The 13,520-nt window shown below is 62.5% G+C and overlaps 3 protein-coding genes across 5 annotated transcripts in view; 2 read left to right on the top strand and 1 right to left on the bottom strand.

Moving 5' to 3' along the window:
- The first annotated feature begins 1,737 nt into the window (after positions 1-1,737).
- Positions 1,738-4,173, top strand: POLR2H (RNA polymerase II subunit H). 2 transcript variants are annotated; one of them, XM_015638249.2, is made up of 5 exons: positions 1,750-1,899; positions 2,247-2,330; positions 3,007-3,100; positions 3,467-3,550; positions 3,667-4,173. In XM_015638249.2, the coding sequence occupies exons 1-5, from the start codon at positions 1,827-1,829 to the stop codon at positions 3,782-3,784; spliced, it is 453 nt and encodes a 150-aa protein (XP_015493735.1). In that variant the 5' UTR covers positions 1,750-1,826; the 3' UTR covers positions 3,785-4,173. The 2 variants fall into 2 exon arrangements, with proteins under 2 accessions (XP_015493736.1, XP_015493735.1); XM_015638250.3 differs by lacking the exons at positions 3,007-3,100; positions 3,467-3,550 and having other exon boundaries at positions 1,738-1,899; positions 3,667-3,764.
- Positions 4,174-4,448: 275 nt separating this feature from the next.
- THPO (thrombopoietin) lies at positions 4,449-7,858 on the bottom strand. Of its 2 annotated transcripts, XM_015638248.3 has the most exons (6): positions 7,773-7,858; positions 6,453-6,898; positions 5,523-5,650; positions 5,353-5,439; positions 4,984-5,148; positions 4,449-4,878 (listed from the first exon to the last, which is right to left on the bottom strand). In XM_015638248.3, the coding sequence occupies exons 2-6, from the start codon at positions 6,490-6,492 to the stop codon at positions 4,696-4,698; spliced, it is 603 nt and encodes a 200-aa protein (XP_015493734.1). In that variant the 5' UTR covers positions 6,493-6,898; positions 7,773-7,858; the 3' UTR covers positions 4,449-4,695. The 2 variants fall into 2 exon arrangements, with proteins under 2 accessions (XP_015493734.1, XP_015493732.1); XM_015638246.3 differs by having other exon boundaries at positions 4,449-5,148.
- Positions 7,859-10,963: 3,105 nt separating this feature from the next.
- CHRD (chordin) overlaps positions 10,964-13,520 on the top strand; it is a 10,596-nt gene continuing 8,039 nt past the window's right edge. Inside the window, 4 exon segments of the mRNA XM_033516770.1 lie at positions 10,964-11,590; positions 11,592-12,389; positions 12,468-12,525; positions 12,528-12,606. Coding sequence (XP_033372661.1) covers positions 11,270-11,590; positions 11,592-12,389; positions 12,468-12,525; positions 12,528-12,606 — 1,256 coding nt within the window. The 5' untranslated portion in view covers positions 10,964-11,269.

Genomic DNA, 13,520 nt, shown 5'->3' with positions numbered 1-13,520 from the left:
GCACCCTGAGGATTCTGGAAAGGGCAATTGGTCATTCTGGTGTGCCTGGCTGTGGAACTCCCTCCGTTCTGGCACACTCTGGGGCTGTCCTACCATGCTTGGTGTGCTGCTGCCACCCCCTGGCAACCTGCACAGCCCCGGCTGTCCCCCACGCAGCGCTGTCCAGGTCCCCTGCACCAGCCCAGTCCTGCACCCCAAACAAGCGGCCACGCCGGATGCAGGATGCCAAGAGGGCACAGAAACTTTGGGGAAGGGCCCACGCCTCCCACCTTGAGCCAGAGGGGAACCTATTACGGCCACCACATTCTGGCAGTGAGGAGGTTTCTGCCCCTCCCCTAGCCAGGGTGGACAGAATGGGGGAGGGGGCTGCGGGGCTTGGGGGCGTTACCCACCCAGACGATGATTAGAAGGAGCCGAGGTTCCGTCCCAGCGCATTAGGACTGTCCCCGCTGAGACCCCACCGCCGCGGGGTGACCCCGCCGTGAACCGCCCACGCTGCCCCGACGAGCCACCAGACCCCTGGCACCAGCACCCCCCTTGACGGCAGTGTCCCCGCTGCGTGTCACCACACTGCCCCGTTCCGCTGCCTGCGCCTCAGGCATGCGTGAGGATGCGCTGGCACCGTGTCACGGAGGGGACATGCCATGGAGAGGTCACACCTGTGAGTCTCTGGGGACCACAGGCATCTTGTGACAGGCTTCCTGGTGCAGATGCTGGGGCACCTCGACTCTGGGTGCCATACCGGACCACGACCTGGAAATATCCCGTAGATGTCCCCGCTCACGACCTCGTGGTCCCTAGGGAGATGGTGACGCACTCACCGCGCCGTGCCACCCGCCGTCCCCAGTCCCCATCACACCGGGACACCTGCCGGCTCCACCGCTGTGCTCTGTGCGGGCACACGCTGCCCAAACGAGGTGCAGGGTGCCCGCTGCCAGGCCTCTCCTGAGGCAGGGAAGAATTGTTCAGGCAGGCTGGCATTCGGAGAACGGGGAGGACAGGGCTGAACTCTTGAACCTGCAGCTCCCGACCAGATGCCAAGCATGGAGCACCCCGTGGCGCCCAACGTGTGAGCCGCCCCCGGCCGTGCCAGACCCCCCTGCTCCCCTCACGGTTCATCGGCAGGACACGGGGGACGGTGTCACACTTCCCTCCCCTCCATAAGGGTGAGGAATAAGAAGCCGGTAGGGACTGCAGTTCCGAAACCCATCTCTGGCTGAGTCCGCGCAGCTCATCATACCGATGTCCAGCTGCGATCGGGGGGGCGAGGGTGAAGCCCCTCTGTCCCAGGCGGCGGGTGTGGGACGAGGGCTGCAAGAGCCCCGCGGGACATCCCGGACCCCTCCCGGGATATCCCCGGACCCCTCCCGCGTCACCCTGGACCCCTCCTGGGACATCCCCGGATCACCCCTCCCGGGACATCCCGGACCCCTCCCGGGACATCCCCGGACCCCTCCCGGATCACCCCGGACCCCTCCCGTATCACCCCGGACCCCTCCCGGGACATCTCGGACCCCTCCCAGGACATCCCGGACCCCTCCCGGGACATCCCGGACCCCTCCCGGGACTCCCCGTCCCCGCCGCGAGGGGGCGCTGCCGAGCTCGCTCCGTGCCGGGGGCGGGGCCGCGGCGCGCGGGTCCATCCGCGGCCTCTCAGCGCCCCCTGCCGGGAGCGCGCGGGTGCGCGGGCACGAGGATCGCGCGCGCTCCCGCCGGTCCTGGCGGGGACGTGGCCCCGCCCACCGCGAAGCCGCTTCCGCCCCGTCTTGGCGGTGCGAGTGCGTAATCGGTGTGCGCCCGGCGGGAGCGGGAACGGAGCCGCTGCCATGGCCGGGATCCTGTTCGAGGACATCTTCGACGTGAAGGACATCGACCCAGAGGGCAAGAAGTTCGACCGCGGTGAGTTGGGCCCCGGCCCGCTTCCCCCGGTCCCCCGTCCGCCAGGCCCGCCGGCGCTGGCCCCTCCGCGTGTTGCCAGCCCCCGGAGCGCCCCGCTTCCCCAGGGCTTCCCCAGCCCGGCTGCCGCGCCCCCCGCACCCCCGCGGGCCCCGTGCCTTGCGGTCCTCCCCCACCGTGTTCCTCTCCCTGCCTGTGCACACCTCCGTCAGCTGCCGGGCTCCGGCATCCATCCCAAACCCATCCGAAAACGGCTCCGGTGCCAGCCGAGAATGGGAAGACGACCCTGTTCCAGCCCAGCCCTCGGGGTTCTTCTCTGTCCGGGTCCTTGACTCTGCTACTCTCCCCAGTGTCGCGTCTGCACTGCGAGAGCGAGTCCTTCAAGATGGATCTCATCCTGGACGTGAACATCCAGATCTATCCCGTGGACCTCGGTAAGCCATCGTGCTCCTAGCACAGGGCGAAGTTAGGGAGGATGGAGCCCAGAATTGCTGTGATCAAAGAATAAGCTGCCTCAGACTTCCCTGTGCCCCTGTGTTGTCCCCAGGTGCCAGGAGGTTCAGGGCACTCCCAGTGTACTGGAGCTGAGCTGGGTTTCTGGTTCACCTCCTTTTGTGCATTTGGGCTCACCTCTGTCCCTTTTTCCACAGATGCTGTCTGGGGAAACTGCTTTAGCAGCTTTAAGGGAGACCTCCTAAAATTAACTTTTGCAGCTAAATACATTAAATGTGCAGAAAAGAGAATATTACCCTCAATGAAACACAGAAGGGCTGACACTGGTGCTGCAGGGGGCTCATGTACCTGCCCAGGGTCCAGCCAAGTCCTCTGGGGGGACATACGTGAATACCTTGTTGTGTCCCCTGAAAACACCAGCAGTGGCATCCTTGTGGCTCTGGTTTCCTCCGTGATGTGGGGAACAAGGAGACACAGGATCCTATGTGACCTTTCACATGTTCCCCACAATCCTGTTGGAGGACTGGTGGCAGGGACAGAGCTTGTTTAGCATCCCTTGCCATGGTGGCCCTTTCCCACCACCCCATGTTCTGGCTGTGTCTGCTGCTGCTCTGGTCGTGCTCTGCCCTTCTCACTGCTCCTCTGGTCTCCTTGCAGGGGACAAATTCCGCCTGGTCATCGCCAGCACTTTGTATGAGGATGGCACGCTGGATGACGGCGAGTACAACCCCACAGATGACCGGCCATCCAGGTACAGGGCCCAGCTGGGACCCACGTGGGCAGGGACGAGGGAAAAAGTGAAGTGCTGAGGTTGAATGCTTCAGGTTGGACGCTAAGAGGAATTTCTTCACAGAGGGGGTGATTAAACATTGGAGTGGGCTGCCCAGGAGGATGGTGGAGTCACTATCCCTGGAACTGTGTAAAGAAAGACTGGATGTGGCACTAGCACTCTGGTCTAGTAGACAAGGTGGTTCTCAGTCACAGGTTGGACTTAATGATCTAAGAGGTCTTTTCCAATCTGTATTCATTCTGTAACTTCTCCCAGAGGACACTGTTTCCCTGGCTGAGGAAACAGCCAGGTTTGATTCCTTGCTGACCTGGGGCTGTGCTGTTGCAGGGCAGACCAGTTTGAGTACGTGATGTACGGCAAGGTGTACCGGATCGAGGGGGACGAGACCTCCACAGAGGCAGCCACACGCCTGTGAGTGCCTGTCGGGAGTGGGGGGATGCAGTGCCCTGGAGTGGGGAGCGCTGGTATCTCAGCACGGGTCTCCCATGGACTTCCCTGCTCTCACTACTGCTCTCCTTCTACCTCAGCTCTGCCTATGTGTCCTACGGAGGGCTGCTCATGCGGCTGCAGGGAGACGCAAACAACCTGCACGGGTTTGAGGTGGACTCTCGTGTTTACCTGCTGATGAAGAAGTTGGCCTTCTAGCACACCTCCGTGGGCTGCCCCACAGACATCCAGCTGGAGTTCTGAGAGCCCACATTCTGCTCCAGCATCCATGCTGCTCAGCCTCTTCAGAGCTGGGGAGGCAGAAGCAGTTCCCCTCCTCATCCCAGTGTCTTCCGACTCCTGCTGGGATCCACGTCTGTTTGTGAGGAGAGAGGTGCCTGACGTCTGACTGAAAACCATGCTGGGTGCTCCGGTCTTGCTTGATGGCATCACCTCACCTTCACCTGTGCTCAGCAGCCCTGGCTCTGGCCAGAATCATCAGGACTGGGACAGCTGCCTGCCTGCCTCTGGAGACTGGGGACCATTCTCTCAGGAACCATCCTGAGGCAGGCTGCCTTGGTTTTGATTAAACTGGGATGTTTTCTGCATCTGGCTCTGCTTGCTGAGAGATGAGGCTGGCAGGGAGTGGATACATTTGTGCAGGGGTAGAAGGGGGTCCCTGCCACTTCACAAAGGAATGGGAAGTCCAAACCTGAGGTAGGTGGGTACAGAGGAGAAATGGCAGCTCAGGCACTGTGTGGGGCCATGCTGGAGGATCCTGCAGCACTGGCAGCTGCTGCAGGTGGCACTGGGCAGAACTGGGAGCATGTCTCAGAGGAGCTGGCTTCTTCCCTGAGCCTGGGCACAAGGACACACACAACTCTTTAGAAAAATAGCTCTTTAATTGAAAAGCATTCACAGTAGAGGTGCCTGCCCGGATAGGAGCAGGGCCTGTGCCTGCTGGCACATGAGTGTCACTGTTTGCCTCCATGCGCTGCACGGTTGATAAAGACTTAAGGAACAGGTGCCGACCCTTTCCCTATAGGCATCTTCCTGGGCACCCAAAGCACAGCTTAGTGTCCTGCAGGATTGCTCCAGCATTGCTTTGTGGTTGAACCCTGTGTGCAACCTCACTGGGCCCCGCATGGAGGGTCTCTGCTGTCCCCCTGTCCTTGCTTGCACAAGACCTTGGCCAAGTCATAGAAGAAGAAGCGCAACTTGCCCTGTACCAGCTGCCGGTAGGTGAGGAAAATGCTGGTGATGTGGGTCTGCTCCATGGAGTGTGGGGAGCAGCTCGGCTCCCAGTGTCCTGCCTGAGGGGCAAGAGTGGGACAGAGGGGTGACAAACACCATTGCATCCAACCCAGCCCAGCTGGAACCTGTGCCAGGATGCTCTGGTTCATGTGGGGAGGTCTCACCTCCCAGCTGAAGGTCTGCAGGAGCAGGAAGAAGGAGTTGGCATGTCGGTAAAGCTGGCTCAGCTGCCTGGCCCCACACTCGTCGCTCACCTGGCCCTGGGCCCCTGCTGCAGCACCCACCAGCAGGGCCAGGTCACACAGGATCTCCCGCCGCTTGGTCTCGTTCTGAGGGAGCAGAGAGTGACCCCCAGGGCCTCATTGCTTCCTGTGCTCACCTTAGGTCTGGATGGGGTCCTCTACCCTCCCTGTGCCACCAGATATGCCTACAAGCATCTTGTTCAGCATTTCTGGTGGTTGAGCCAAGCCAAGGTTCCTTCTCCAGTCCTGTTAGCACACCAATGCCAGCACCCTCCTCCCGGCCCCTCTCACCGATTTGGATTTCCACTGCTGGAAAGTGAAGTCCACCAAGGGCAGCACTGCAGGGCAGCTGAGTGCAGGCAGGGCCTGGCACTGGTCCTGGTGAGGAAAGATATCAAAGTGAGGTGCCAGAAACTGTGCATGTCCCTGGGCTTGGGTTTTGTGGGACACTGTATCCTCACCACTCTCTTTTCCATGTCCTTGGCCTCCACGATGTACTTCTGGATAAGCCTGTTGTCACAGACCAGCCGTGTTGGGCTGGCACGGTCCTCTTTCACGTGCAGGAGGAAGGATGTGAGGAGGAGCAGTCCTGGAGGAGATGGGGTTGCCTTGTGCACTGTGCCAGCCTCCCTGGGCAGTGCCAGCCCAGAGCCAAGCCTGCAGTGGCAAGTCCTCTCCCCAGCCCTTTGGTGGTCTTGATGGCCCCGTGGTGGGATTGCAGGGGGAGGTGTGAGTGGCTGAGGAGGGCTCAGTGCTGCTCTCCTGTCAGCCAGCGAGGGGTGCCCAGTGCTCACGGGGGAGAGCCGGGGTTTCCATGCCAGTGGTGTGTGCCAAGGGGCCTCACAGCCATGTCTGCCAGGTTTTTTGGCCGCACTCCAGGCAAGGAAGCAGGGCTGTACTCCCTGTGCAGACCAGGACCAGCCCTCCGGATCCCTGCCAAGAGCAGTTCCAGGCGTCATGTGCACTTCGGGGAATCCCAGCCTGCAGTGTCCCACAGGGAACATCTGCTCCTGGCTGCTGCCCTGGCTGAGTGCTCCCCTGCCAGCACTGCCTACCCCAGTGCCGCTGCACACCACTGTGCCCAGCAACTGCCCATCCTGACAGCTTCTCCAGTGCCCTCTTTGCATCCTCCTGCCTGCCTCACTGCCTGCCCTGGCACTACACCTGTCCCAAAAATTCTCAGCGCAGCCTGTTTTCCTAGGATGAGCATGGAGAGATGCTTGGCTGCCCTTACATGCTGGCAGGGGCTGGATCCCACCAGCCCAGAGCCACCCTTGGGGTTTGATGCCCATCAGTGGGATTCATCGTGCAGGGGACACTCCGGCTGTGGGGCCACAGCATCCACTGTCCCTTCCTGCGCACCCAGTCCCCCCTTTTAGCCACACACTCACTGTTCAGCTCCATGCTCAGCTGGGGGCTTCGGCCCTGCATCTTCCACCCTGGGGCCAGCGGCTGCTCCCTGGCTCCCGTCCCCCTTCCATGGAGGGCAGTGGTGGCGCGGGTTCCCCGCGAGCCGCCCAGCCAGGACGGAGGGCCGGAGGCCGGGAGCGGCCCAGGACAGCACGGCGCGGCTCTGTGGCTCCGGCCTGGCCGCCCAGCCGAGGCAGCACGATTTCCTGTTGTGTCGCCGCTGACCTTCCAGCAAAGTCGCAGCAGGGGCCCCGGGCCCGGGGGAAGGCTTCCTGCCTCCGGCCGCTTCCTCCCTTGGCTCAGGGCACGGGAAGGGCGTCCCTGGGCGCCCTCCGTGGCTGCTCACCTGCCTCCAGGCCTGAGCACTCAGCAGCCAGCACCTCAGTGGTCAGTGCCTCAGCTGTGCCTGTCCAGGGGTGCAGGGTACCTGCAGAAGGGATGGCTTCAGTGACCCTGCACTGGACAGCCCTGGGAACATCAGCCGTAATGAGGTTCTGCTCCTGGCTGTGGCAGCCAGGTATGAAAGCCACCAAAAACCCTCTCCCAGAGGTGGACTTCATGCATGGTGACCTTTACCCAGTGAGACCCCATCCCTGTTCACCCTCCCACAGAGGCATGCTGTGACTCCTGCATCCACCAGAGGTGACTCGAGGAGCTGGAGATTGCCGGGATGGCTGTGGTTCACGGGATCCCCATGAGCTGGGGAGGGCGATGGATCACAGGGGTTATGGCTAGTCCGTGTTTCACCAGGGGTATTGGTTGGGAGTGGGCTGGGTGAGGCACCCACAGATGCCCCCTCTCTGGGTAGAAGGAGCACCAGGGGCCTGTTCAGCACCATGCCCTGGCACGGCTCTGACATTCCCTGGCAAAGTCAGCTCTCACTGGTCACTTTGGCGTGGGGTGCACATCCCCATGCCCACGTGTATGTGCGTGTCCCCAGTACTGCACACGTGTACACACCCACCACGTGCACCCTCAAACCTGCGTGTACACACGTGTGCTTCCCTGGCCCGCACCGAGTGCCGGATAACCACGCTCAGATAACCCCCCCGCCCCAGCAGCCCCCCAGGGCTTCCCTTCGGGGACACCCGCCTCCCAGCACATATCCTCTCGCTCCCGATCTCCCTGCAGCGAGTGCGTTTCCTTCTCACACCCCGGCTCTCGCACACTCTCGCACGTTCCCACCCCTGTCCCTGTGGACAGCAGTTCCCGGCAGCGCCTGGCCGGGTGACAGCAGTTAAAGTAAACACCCCAGCCCCGCTCCACCTGCCCCGTGCCCTGCTCAGCCCACAGCAGCCCACCTTGCAGGGTGCCTGGATGGGGGGTCCAGCGGGTGCCACCACCCCAGGGACGAGACTGGCAGCCCCGGCTCACCCGGGCACAGCTGGCAGCAATGGGACCCGTGAGCACCGGGGTCAAACGCCTCCAGGCTTCCCCCACACGGCCGTGGCCCTTCTGCGGACGTGACAAGCTGCAATCACGCCCGTCAGCCCCTCTGCCAGCGCTGGCCTCGGGCCCGCCGCCGTCCTCATGTCAGTCCCTGCCGTGCCCCCTCCATGTCCATTCCCTGTCCCTCCCGGGGTGCAAAGTCATTGGCGATGCCAGGCTGGAGAGCTGCGGTGCCCTGCATTCCTTCTTGATTAGGCAAACAAACCCATCAGGGGAAACTGGAGAGCAACTGGAAACTGGAGGTCTAATGGACCCCCCATGGGCAGCCTAAGGTGCCCACAATAGTCCCTTTACTCCAAAATATTCCTTTTCAACAATGCCAGAAGCTGGCAGGCAGCGTGAGCCTGTGCCCGTGGGCAGCCTGGTATTCCTCTGCTGGAAAGGGCAATGCCAGCACTTACTGCCCCTTGCCAGGGGGGCAGAGGAGGATGTGGGGCAGAGCCCCTGCTTCTGGCCCAGCCCAACCCCAGGGATGTTGCGTGCTGTAGAGGGAGAGAGTGTGGGGGCAATAAGTGAGGCACAGGGAGCCCAGAGGGACACGGGAGCTCCGGCCAGGCAGGCCGGGCTCTGGCAGGGGACAGGAAGCCAGGCGGGGGCCGCGGGGCTGCACAGCTGGCCGGATCCCGGTGCCAAGATTCCCACCTCTCCTTACAGGGTGCAAAGTGCTGGGAATCCCGCTGCAGGGACAGCCGTTCGCACCCACTTTGCCAAGGTGCTGAAGACAGCAGGAGGTGCCAGAAGTCAGGGAAGGGGGGGAAGAGGAGGAAGACGCCGGACCGGGGTGGGGGGGGGAGGCTGTGGTTCGGTGGCACAGCTGCTGTCCCTGCAGGCCACCCAGATGTGCTCGGTGGGCACCCGCAGGATGTCAATGCTAGCATGGGAAGCAAACCTGGCCTTCCAGGGGCAGGGAAAGGGCGGGGGGTCTCAGCCCCCTTTGAAGCCCCCATAAAAGGGTCTGGCATAAAGGAAAGAGAAAGTCAAAGGAACAAAGAGAGCGGCTAATCCCGGCGTGAGCAAACAGCCCCGTTTGCTCAGGGCACAGCTGGCTCCGGGGCCAGGGAAAGGAGCACAGCGGGGCTCTACGGGTGCCAGGCAGCGGGGGACCCTCTACCCGGGCTGCCCCTCCCCGAGCACGGGCAGTCCCCGGGAGCAGGGTCCCTCCTGGACCCTCCGGGCGTTTTTGCTACATATGCAAATTGCCAATAAACAGCCGTGGGCAAATCCTACTCCCCGCGCAACCTGGTCCTTGTCCTGCTCCCAGACAGCCGTCCCGGGAGAACACCCACGCTGCCGGGACACGGACTTGCAAGGGGCACCTTGGTCGGGGTGCAGCAGCTTGGGGATGAAGGATGGCAGGGTTTTACCTTTCCCAATTTTCAGCAAGCCACATGCTGCCTAGCACCCCAGCACAAAGCCCTCGGTGCTGCCCAGAGGATGCCCATGGGCAAACTCTCCTTGCCTTGGGCAAGGGCACCTAATGCCAGCGCCTCTGCTGGCATCTGGGGTGATTCCATTATGCCTCCTCTACCATCCCGTGTCTCAGCCAAGCTTTCCACTCCAACGGGGCACACGGAGCCTGCTGAGAGGGCACCTCGTCCCTCTGCCTCCATCCCATGGAGAGGAGAAGGGGTTAATGCCAGGCAGCCGAGCCGCAGGTGGGCGCAAGAATGAAATTCCTTCTCGCTGTCCTGCGAAGTCTGGGCACAAATATTTGCCTGCATGTCCGGTGGGGAGGGGGGAGACCACCATCGCTTCTGGGAGCTTGCTAATCCCCATGCCAAACAAGGCCCCCACATGCCCCCCGCCTTCCTCCTGCTGGGGTCACCCTGCAAAGCTTTTGAGGAGGGGACATTTGGGGTCAGGGGGACACCAGCACCTCTGGGTGCTCCTGTGAGCAAGGAGCTCTGTGGGGTTGACTGGGCACTGGGAACAGGTATCTTGCTCTGGGACACTGCCAGGATCTGCTGTGCATGGCAGATGAGACTGTTTTGGGGTTTCCATTCCACTCCCTGAGCTGTGGCCACCACAGCAAGATGAGATGAAGGCGAGAGCCCCAGCCACCCCCACCGTGTCAGCAACGCACCCTCCATAATAAATTCCATGTGTTCACATACAGAAAATAGCCAACTTCCCCTGCTCCATTGCCCCCCCAAACTGCATCCCCCTTTCGTACCTAGCACCCCTAAAACTCCCTCCATCCCCAGACCCCCCTGGCCTTCATCTGGGATGGCCCAGCCCTGCAAGTCGCCTACCAGTTGTGCAAATATTGCCGGAACGGCTGTAATCCCTGTGTCCAACGTGAATTATGAGATATTTCCACCCATTACGACAGCCCCCCCCGCCCCGCCGCGTGTGTGTGAGGCCGGGGGGATTAGACACGGCACAAGCCACGCTCGGCACAAAGCTTTGGGGTGGCTGACGGCTCTCTGCATCCCGCAACGGGGCGGGGCAGTCAAGGGGGGCTCTTTTTGGAGAGAGGGGGTGCCCCATATGCCTTCCCATCTTCAGGCTTGTGCCTGGAGGGTGTGTTGGGGAGCCCAGAAGGCAGCGGGAGGCTGTGAGAAGGGGGGCCCAGGGCATCCAGTTTCACCACGACTCCATCCCTGGGGAACAGAGGCTCCTTCCTGTCGCCCTGAGCCGGGCTCATGTTCAAAGCCGCGAGCAGGCAGCAGCTAATGAGGGCAGACAATGGGAGCTGCGGAGGGCAGAGCTCGGGTGAGGGCCTGCTGAGACGCCCCCACGCCAGGCATGGCACAGCCCTGGCACCACGATCCTCTGGAATATTCCATGCAACCCTCACCACTGGGCAGGGCACGTGCCCACAAAGCCCCAGCAGAGCTACAGGCTGTTCTGTAGGGCGTCACTGGGGCTTCCCACCTCTACTTTGTTGGGCCAGGAAACACCCCGTGGGACAATCACCTCCCCATCAGTGACAAGCCAGTTCACACTCTGGGAGAGATGGTGGAGGGTTGAAAGTGCCAGGCTTGAGGCTGCCCATGGCGAGCCATCTCCATCGTGGTGCAGCTCCAGCCAGCTCCAGCTGCCCACAGCTGGCAGCCCCATTGGGGATGTGCCGGTGCCAGGCCCAGCTCTGGAGCCTCAGAGGTGCCTTTGTGCCGTGCTCTGCTCCTTGCACACATGTGTGAGTGCTGGGAAGCAGCTGGTGGGACCGGGACCTTTTCCCAGCGCTGGCTGGCACCATCCCCTCTCCAAGAGCACAGGGACCCCCAAGGCTGTCAAGCCACTTTTGCCTACTGATGGGGGCACACCCTGGCTGTGGACGAGGGATGCCCAGGCAGGGGCCTTCCTGGGCAGGGATACCCAGCACCCTCCTGACCTAACAGGCCCCATGCCAGCATACCACCCTGCTCCCAGCCTGGCAGTGCCGGATACCCTTGCAGCCCCTCTCACTCTGGCACCCCGTGCCTCAGATTCCCCTGTGCTGAGGGGCTGCAGCCAGGCGGGTTCCCCGTCTCTCCTTCCTTTCCCCGGGAAAGGGGAGGGAGCTTCCCTCATCTCTTCCCCGTGTCCCGCAGACGAGCCAGGAGACTGTGACGAGCTCTGGGTGCACAGAGCCAGCACCGGATTCCTGGCACCGGCGGGACAGCTGGGAGCCATCGCCCGCCTCCTCCCTGCTCAGCCCCGCTCACGTCCCGCCGTCCCCAGAGCCGCTGCTGTGCCGCAGCGGGCACCGCGCAGCGACGCTGGCACAGCCACACAGACCCCAACCCTTCCCTGCCCTCCGCGTCGCCGGATCCTCGGCCAGCGAGGACGTCGGGAGAGAGGAGGGGGGACAGGTCAGTGACACTGCTGGGGAGCGCGGGGAGGGCACGGGGCCAAGGGGTGCCATGCTGCCAGGCATGGTCGCTGCTCGCAGGACGTGCTTGAAAGCAGCAGGGTGTCAGGGACAGCCATGCCCGGGGGATGCCCCAGGTCCTGGCAGTGTCCCAGCCCTGGTGATGCCAGGGGGCTGTCCCACCGGGGTAAGCCTAGCTACTCCTTGCTGCCTTCTGCCAGGCCGTGTCACGGGCAGGTCCCCGGCAAGGCCAAGCCCCCTGTCCCACTGCCCTGCCCGGAAGAGGTGTCACACTGCGTGGAGACGTGTGCCAGACCAGCGCAGGGAATGGGATGGGGCAGCCATGGATAAGCTGGAGATGGGCGGCCCCATGCTGGCACTGGGGCAGGGGGCGGTGGGCTCCAGCCCCCCCAGCTGCTCGCTGGGTTGCGGGGAGGCCCAGGAGAAGCCTTCTGGGGAGGCAGGGGCCTGTTGTGCTCCAGCTGTGCCGTGTTTCCCTAGCTACACCGCGCAGCTGGCCGGGTGTTTGCACCGCCCGGAGTTGATTTTGGCAGCCCCGCGCTTCCCCCTCTTCCCCTCCCCACCCGCCTTCCCCCTGCCGGGCGACCGCCTGCCACGCACCCACCACCTTCAGCCTCTCCCTGCCACCCTCGGGGTGGCAACAGGGACAGGGGTGACATAAATTGCCCCCACTTCTCATAGACTTCCCCTCCCCTAAATTCATGCCTCAGTTTCCCCAGATGGATGATGCTTTCCCCAAACTTTTCCGTGGTGCCTACTCACTGCCAACCTCTGCCACCCTTACCAGCCCAGATGTGGGTGAAGAATGGGACTGGTGCTGGGTGATGCTCTCACTGCATCCCCCCACCAGGTGCCCCTTCTCTCCCTGGGCTGGGCTCCTGTTCCCCTGCAGCCCCTGTCACTGATGAGCAGGAGCCCAGAGTCCAGGGAGCTGGCTGTTTTGGGAGCCCATGCTCAGGGGTGCTGAGAGGATGGAGGAAGGGCTTGCTGCAGGGGAACAGTGGATGGACAGCGCCTTGCAGTGCCCTCTGTCCTGGGGTGCCAAGAGGCCTGGGAGTGCACTGAATGGATGAAGTAGTTCCCCAGAATGTCTCATGTCTGAGGAGTGGGGGGCAATGAGCCTTGGAAGAGCTCGTGACTGCAGGTGAACTGTGGATGTGGGAACACCAGGATGCTCTGTGCCCAGGAGATGCCCGATGCTGTACACAGATTGAGGAGACTGGCATTTGAATGGGTGTGCCCTGCAGATGCCTTATTCCCGACAGGATTTATCTGGATGAGAAGACTTCCGTGGGGCTCATGCCCTTGAAAAGGGGAATGTGAATGGGGCATACCTGTGATGTCCAGTGCTCAGGAACACCCCAAGCTCTGTGGAAGGGGTGTGGGTGGTGGTGGTGTCTCCACAGTGCCTTATATCCCAGAGGGTGCTTTGTGAACTGGGAGGGGATGTCCCCAGGATGATCAAAACCTGAGGATGCCCGATGATCTGAGGGAGGGTTATATCATAGAATCATATCATATACTGGGCTAGGTTGCAAAGGACCGTAAACATCGTCTAGTTGCAACTTCTGTCCCTCAGGTTCCCCGTGCCTGGCATGTGAGTAGCGGTACTTTGCACTCGGGGGCACCGCATCCCCAGGGAGAGGGGGAGCAATGAATGGGGGGGATCCCCAGGACATCCCTAGTGTGGGGGTACCCCCGCCTGGCGGGGCAGCCGCGTGCCCGGGTGCCGCAAGACGGGACAGGACAGGACGTCCCGTGCCAAGCGGGGGTGGCGGGGCCG

The sequence above is a fragment of the Parus major genome, chromosome 9 (assembly GCF_001522545.3).
Source record: "Parus major isolate Abel chromosome 9, Parus_major1.1, whole genome shotgun sequence".
NCBI classification, from domain to species: Eukaryota; Metazoa; Chordata; class Aves; order Passeriformes; family Paridae; genus Parus; species Parus major.
Note: the sequence above shows the minus strand (reverse complement) of the source record. Positions and strands in the feature narration are given on the sequence as shown.